Source organism: Xenopus tropicalis, chromosome 9 (assembly GCF_000004195.4).
Source record: "Xenopus tropicalis strain Nigerian chromosome 9, UCB_Xtro_10.0, whole genome shotgun sequence".
Lineage (NCBI taxonomy): Eukaryota > Metazoa > Chordata > Amphibia > Anura > Pipidae > Xenopus > Xenopus tropicalis.
The window spans coordinates 49,444,936-49,452,850 of record NC_030685.2 but is presented as its reverse complement, the minus strand read 5'-3'; the positions used below and the strand labels follow the sequence as shown (position 1 = coordinate 49,452,850).

Below are 7,915 nucleotides of genomic sequence, written 5' to 3'. Positions count from 1 at the left end.
TTGGCACGTGCCTTACTCTACACAAACACAATTGTAATCTGGACAATACAATAGTGCACAATGAAACTTTACATTCTCTTACTTGGCAGAAAGTATTAGATTTACAAACAATGCATTCTGTTATTTACATAGGTAAAACATACATAAAAGAGCATGTAAGCATGCATGAACAATGGTCATACACAAACCATTTGAGTCAAACATAAAAAGAACTGAGTATACAGAGACTGTATATAAGGACTTTCACTTTGTCCACTATCACCTCTCCCTCTCACTCCCTCTGTAAAATTTGCAACCAAAATGGGAAAGGTAAGAGACATTTAGTAAAAACAAGGACCTGTAATGAAGTTAACAGTTTCTTCCAATTACTTGGTTAAAATTATTATTTATTAATCACCTTACTCACTTAATACTTCCTTTTGCACTTAAGCTATTTTGTGAACCTGTCTGAAAAAATATGTTCTTGTATCAATCACCAGCAATTAACAAACAAAGCAGACAAACCATTTTAGATCTCTCTTTTATGTTATTTCACTTTTCCTCTTTATTTGACCTTTTTGATTTGCAATTTAATTCTCATGTCTACACTCACATACTGTATCTATCCCTCACATACTTTTCTTGATCATTGTTAATGTATCACTCCATCCCTTCACTTCCAATCATGTTTCAATTTTCCAATACTTTTAAGTTTTACCTTTTTATCCCATATATATATTTTTTCTTTCCCTCATTTGCAAAAATCTCATAATTCCTCTCATTGCATCTTTTTGCTTATTCACTAGTTCTTCTACTATAAAACTCATACTCACTTCCACAACACAGCATGCTGTATATTTGGCACAGACACCAAATGTGTTTAATTTATACAGAAATTACGTATCTCCAGCATCTTCAAGGTAGACAGCAAGGAGCAATTTTAAAGCATTACCTGTAATTTACTCATTTATTGTTAAACCACAAGTTGTGGTGCGTACTGTTAAACTAGGGGTTCTGGGACATTGCACTGCCTTAGCAAATGGACCCTTATTTGTCAAAATACTAAATAAATTACACAAATTAAATCAGAGACCCACATAAACACATATGACAAGTACTAGTAGCATGGATGGAGGAAACTGAATTAAAGAATAACTATTGTATTAAAAAATGATATTTGACTTTGTATACCCTTAAGGTTTCTAAGATATTAAACCACCCACTTGTTCTTGTTTTGCTTGTCTTTTTTATCAAAAAAAAGATTTATCAAATTTTGAGTTAGAGAGAAAAAAAAGTCAGCTTAAAAAAAAAAACACGATCAAACGGCACAAATTTTGTTATGCAACTGCATGGAAAAGAAGTTGCACACAAGCAAACATTACATTGTTCCACTGATTTTCAATGAGGCTGAAAATCTCGAATCTTTTAATAAATTGGAAAAAAATAAATGGTTTGATTCAATTCCAGTTGCTTAGTTTTTTCATGCACCTTTTCAACTCTTTTTGCTTTGATGAATCATGAATATTTGAGGCTTTAAAAAAATATTCTCACATAGATTTGGGTTTTAGTTTTAGCAATCTTTTTTTTTACAATTAAAAAAAACCTCAAATATGATAAATCTGTCTCTAAGATGCAAATTCTGCAGGTTTCTGGATCTCTTTGAATCTTCTCAACAATGTATCATCAGTTCCTCTACCAGAATCTCCCATCCACTTAATTACCTTTGTTGCTGTGAGGATGCCCATATGCTGTTAGTTGTACTGCAAGAAGCAAAGTGCTGTCACCATACACAATACAAAACAGCAAACTACTGCTATTTGTTACTCTTTGTAACAAAACCACCTCATCCTAATACTGGTATTCATGTATTGGTTACTCTACTGTACTTACAGTATTTACTTCCAATAGTTAACTGCTATTGTTATCAACTGTGTCTGCAGATCACCTTCTATGAGGACCAAAACTTCCAGGGCCACTCCTATGAGTGTGATTCAGACTGTAATGACATGACCTCTTACTTTATACGATGCAACTCTATTCGGGTTGAGAGTGGCAACTGGATACTCTATGAACATCCTAACTACAAAGGACATCAGTATTATCTGAAAAGGGGGGAGTATCCTGATTTTAAGCAATGGAAGGCATTCAGCGATTCTGTCAGGTCCTGCCACCTGACTCCACAAGTAAGGTTTATGCAAATGATTTATCAAAAAAAAATGTATGCATATAAAGGCACAAACTTCAATTTAGCTCAGATAACATTCTATAATGCCCCACCATGTCATTACAGTAATACATTCATTACAGTCATTGCAGTAATTGTTAAGTTCCTGTAGATACTGTGATTGGGACTGCAAGTTACCATATAAATAGCAGGATATTTGACCCACCTACAATACGTTCAACTTAAGCCCAGTGAAAGGGCAATAATACATTTTGCCTAAGGAACTGTGCACTGTATAGAGCAGGGATCCCCAAACTTTTATAATTGTGAGCCATATTCAAATAGAAAATGTGTTGGGGAGCAACACAAGCATGGAAAAGTTCCTGGGGGGTACAAATAAGAGCTATAATTGGCTATTTGCTAGCCCCTATGTAGACTGGCAGCCTATAGAAGGCTCTGTTTGGCTTTACACTGTGTTTTATGCAATCAACACTTGCCTTCAAGCCAGAAATTCAAAAATGAGCACCTGCTTTGAGGCCACTGGGAGCAACATCCAAGGGGTTGGTGAGTAACATGTTGCTCACGAACCACTGCTTGGGGATTACTGGTTTAGAGAATATATGCTAAGCAGACATTAAGGGGCTGATTTAGTAAAGTGTGAAATTAGAACTCACTGCAGAAAAACTCACCCACTTTCTATTTATGCCTATGGGGATTTTTAGATATGCGAAAGTTTTTTGTAGTAAATTCTTAATTATCTCAGGATTATCACAGTTTAATGCTTAACTTGGTGACTTAATCTTTGGCTTTTTTCCAGTCTGACTTACATACTGTATATCGTGTTATGCCTATTGGTTCCTGTGTGACTGCCCAAAGACAGTTAGTAACAGTACTAGAGTACTAAATTACAATAGGAAGGCTACTGGAGTTGGGGAGAAAAACTCTGATCAGAAAGCCCAAAACAATAATAGGCAAGGTTAAAAACTACAAGATGAGGTAACAACTCCATTAAAAGTATTTTTTTTAACTATTCTATTACATACACTAAATGGGTTTTCAAAAGCTACACTATATTACATTTATACTAAGTAAAATACTTCACAATGCCCATTTTCCCCCTTGAATAACTTTTATTTCATATGTGTGTAGAGAGGAAACATTTATTTTTCTGCTGATTATTGGTAACTATGGTACATGGCAAAATCTATAAAAGGAAAAAATGACAGAGATAATTTAAAAATCCAGAGCACATACATTGACAATAGTTAATGCTTGTAAAAGCAGCTATGGCAGTCATAGGTAGAGAAAAAGATGAGTAAGGGAAGCTTAGCTCCCCCAAAAAGTGATCAATTGTGCCATATTTATATTTAGTTAGAAGTTCTCCAATTAAAAAAGCCTTGTATGGAAACACCCTAAAATCAATGCTCTGTTACACTGTTGTAGTCTTGCTTCTGGGGCACTTGCTGGCACAAAAACTGTAGCAGTGAACAGGGAACACAAATTGCTTGCACATTAGTGCTGCAAAAAGGACACACAATATTAAATTGACCAAAGTAATTGTATCACTCCCATTCTTAGAAATGTTATCTGATTTATGAATTATGGAATTAATCAGGAACATTTTTTAAATATATTTATTTTATCAAAGTATAGTTAAATTGTGGCTTGTGAAAATAGCTCATGATAATTCCCTTTATAAACTGAGGCTTTTTTTCTCTGAAAATTAAACGTTTTTAGGTTTTAGACTTTTTTCTTTTAAATATATACATATATCTTTATTTTCTTTTGAGTATCGAGGTCCATTTAAAATGAGGATTTATGAAAGAGAAGACTTTAAAGGTCATATGATGGAATTTACAGAGGACTGTTCTCATGTATTTGAACAATTTCATTACAATAATATGAACTCCTGCAATGTGCTTGATGGTCATTGGATTTTCTACGAAGAACCAAACTACCAGGGACGACAGTTTTACTTGAAACCTGGAGAGTACAGGGGATATGCTGACTGGGGGGCTTCAAATTCAAGAATTGGATCTTTTATACGTGTTTAACACTATAAATAATCTACTTTAGACAATAAATAAAAAACACCAAATAAACTGACCAGAATTACATATACTCTATGCCCATTGAATAAATACTGCTGTTTCTATGTTTAGTCTGCATGGTCATTATCATTTCACCTGCTGTTTTGAAGAACATTGGGTTTCCTTAGAACCACAGAGATTTGCAGGGCATCTACATTAAGAAATTCTCAATTAAAGGATACCTGTAAAAGGATTCCCTCACCATAGGTGCGGGCTAACAGAGTGTAATGCAACACATATTGTGGCTTGATAAAGGGCTGGATTGAAGCCCGAAATGTTGCCTTTTGCACTTGAGTAAAAGTCACTTTTTTCAAAGATGATTTCAAAGATGATTAACATTTTGTTTTATAATCAGTGCTATTTTAGGAGGTGTAAAATCTACATCCCCCGAGGCTGGTGCTCCTGGTCCCAGCCTGTGGAAAAATTGTTTGAGCTCTGTGCTGCCATGGAAATCTCAATGTTATTCTCTACTGCACATGCCTGAACAGAAATTTGCACAGAGAATTTCCTGGGACCCTTTTAGAAAGGTAAGTAAAATGGCGGGCAGAGGTCAGACAGTTTTATAAATAAATTACTATTACTATTATAAGTTTTTTCTGATGTACGTTTGGTAACTGTTGCTATTGACCTCTGGCCTGTTGAAGAATACTGAACCTGTATAACTTAAAAAAGAGGTTTGGAAGGGTGGGAAAAAACACAAAAGCAAAAAAAGCTATCTGACCCCTTACCTCCCATCCTCACCTTTTAAGCCCCTGATCAACAAACATGATCAAACTCAACCAAGGCATCCTAATAATCAAATAATCAAAAAAAACTGGACACAGAATCTATATGGGTGTTAAGGCAAGTCTATAAGCCTTTATAAATATAAATAATAATATAAATTTATTCTCATGCAGTTAATATGGAAGTAAAAAAATTTAATAGGCAGTATATTCAAACAATTTAATCTTGCAAAAAAAATTTTGCACCCACATAAATACTTTTAATAGGTGCACATCTATTAACTATTCCATTGTCACAATTTGTCCCAACTTTAATAAACAAATACAATAAGTGCATTCTCCATAATACATAACTACTTTTATACCATGTACAGTACATATAAGCTGTCCAATACTGGGTAAATCTGTCAGAAACCATAAAACAATAAAACACATTTAAAACAAAACCCAGTTATAAAATAAATAAAATAATATATATGTGCTTTATTTGCTACCCTATTCAATTCTCCCCTGAAAAGTCTCTTAAGTCAGAGACCTCAAATAAAATATACATTTCCCCTCTCTTTGTAATGTTTTTCCTTAAATTTCCTTGAAATTCTTAATTACTCTAACCTAGTCTCCAGATCTTTTTCGATATTTAATAAATGTGCTCTCTCTCTCTTTATATATATATATATAATTATATATAATTACAATATATATAATTAATACATATGTGTGATATCTCACCTCCATCCACGACCTTTTCATCGCTAAATCACTTAACTTATTTGCAATAACTGAGACCTGGCTTTCCCCTACTGACACTGCCTCACCTGCCGCTCTGTCCTTTGGGGGGCTACACCTTACTCACACTCCCAGACCTGGAAACAGGGCAGAGGGTGGGGTAGGGCTCCTTCTCTCCCCCCGCTATTCATTTAAAGTCCTTCCACCTCCTCCTTCTCTTTCATTTTCCTCATTTGAGGTTCACTCTATTAGGCTTTTCTCCCCTGCTTTGCTTCGCATTGCGGTCATATACCGACCTCCTGGACCGACCTCACAATTCTTCACAACTTTTCTGCCTGGCTTCCTTACTTCCTTTCCTCTGATTCCCCATCCATTGTTCTAGGTGAATTTAACATACCTGTTAAAAATCCCAATGGCCCTGCTGCCTCTAAACTTTCACTAACATCCTCCTTTGGGTTATCTCTGTGCTCTGACTCCCCCTCTCACTCTAATGGAAACTCCCTGGATCTTATGTTTACAAAATGTTGTTCTACCTCCAACTTCACTAACTCCCCTTTCCCCCTCTCTGATCACAATCTGCTCACATTTCAAATCTCGCTAACTCCCTCTACACCCTCTGCTGTCCCCCAAACATACACATACCGAGACCTACAATCCCTAAACATGTCACACCTTTCTTCTTCCTTTGACTCTCTTCATTCTAACATCCTAACTGTCTCTTGTCCTAATCAGACTACCTCTGTCTACTACAGCACACTAGCCACTGCCCTTAATGAGCTTGCTCCTGCCAAGACTAAATGCATGAGGCCCAAACCACTCCAACCCTGGCACACTGCTCATACCAAATCCCTCCAAAAACAGTCACGTACACTTGAGCGTCGCTGGCGCAAATCAAGGTCAGAGTCAGATTTCTGCAGCTACAAATCTGCTCTGCTCTCCTACAACACCACCCTCTGCCAAGCTAAACAGACCTACTTCACTGCACTTATTAACTCACTCTCTAAAAAACCTGCACAACTCTTCTCTACCTTTAACTCGCTGCTGTCCCCTCCTCCGCCCCCTCCGTGTGCTTCAGTCACTGCTCAAGCTATCACTGAGCACTTTAAAAATAAAATTGACACCATCCGAAGTGACATTGCACACCTTAATCCCCATAACCATTCCCCTCCCTCCCTACATGCTACCCAGTCTCTTCTTGGCTCCTTCTCCCCAGTGACTGAAGAGGAAGTCTCAAAACTGTTGTCTTCCTCTCACCTTACTACCTGCCCACTTGATCCCATTCCTACCAAACTTCTACGCAATGCCAACCCCTGTCTTATCAAAGCCTTAACTCATCTATTCAATCTCTCGCTCTCTACTGGAATCTTTCCCTCCCAACTGAAACATGCACTTATAACCCCTATTCTGAAAAAACCCTCCCTTGATCTCTCCAATCCTACTAATCTCCGACCTATCTCTCTGCTCCCATTCATGTCCAAACTGCTTAAACGCCTAGTTTACAACCGACTGATGTTATTCCTCTCTTACAATAACCTCCTGGATCCCCTACAATCTGGCTTTAGACAACAACACTCCACCGAAACTGCTCTAACCCGACTAACAAATGACCTCCTATTGGCTAAAGCCAAAAAACACTACTTGCTACTAATACTTCTCGATCTCTCTGCTGCCTTTGACACTGTGGATCACCCTCTTCTCCTCCAGACTCTCCGCTCTCTTGGCCTTCGTAACACTGCCTTATCCTGGTTTTCATCTTATCTCTCAGATCGATCCTTCAGTGTCTCTTACAATGGGGAATCATCTTCTCCCCTGCCTCTTTCTGTAGAGTTCCCCAAGGCTCTGTCCTGGGCCCCTTACTATTTTCTCTCTATACCTCCTCACTTGGCAAACTAATCAATTCTTTTGGCTTTCAGTACCACCTCTATGCTGACGATACTCAGATCTATCTTTTCTCTCCTGATCTCAACCCAGAGCTTCTAACTCGCGTCTCTTCCTGCCTGTCTGCTATCTCCACTTGGATGTCCCAACGTTACCTTAAATTAAACCTCTCTAAAACTGAATTGGTTCTCTTTCCCCCATCCAACGCCCACATTGTTCCTGAGGTATCTATACAGGTTAACAATTCTACCATCACCCCATCTTCCCAGGCCCGGTGCCTTGGGGTTATCCTTGATTCTGCCCTGTCCTTCACTCCCCATATCCAATCACTTATCAAATCATGTCACTTTCAC

The 7,915-nt window shown here is 37.4% G+C and overlaps 1 protein-coding gene across 1 annotated transcript; it reads left to right on the top strand.

The window, feature by feature from the left end:
- The first annotated feature begins 300 nt into the window (after positions 1-300).
- cryga.7 (crystallin gamma a gene 7) lies at positions 301-4,298 on the top strand. The gene is made up of 3 exons (XM_002937113.4): positions 301-309; positions 1,920-2,162; positions 3,934-4,298. Exons 1-3 carry the CDS (start codon positions 301-303, stop codon positions 4,195-4,197), a joined length of 516 nt encoding a protein of 171 aa, XP_002937159.1. The 3' UTR covers positions 4,198-4,298.
- The last annotated feature ends 3,617 nt before the right edge of the window (positions 4,299-7,915 follow it).

What these genes read in the sequence shown, in the direction of transcription:
- cryga.7 (XM_002937113.4), top strand. An exon ending in CCTGCCACCTGACTCCACAA is followed by an intron (nt 2,163 to 3,933) that starts GTAAGGTTTATG and finishes TTTTCTTTTGAG; the next exon opens with TATCGAGGTCCATTTAAAAT.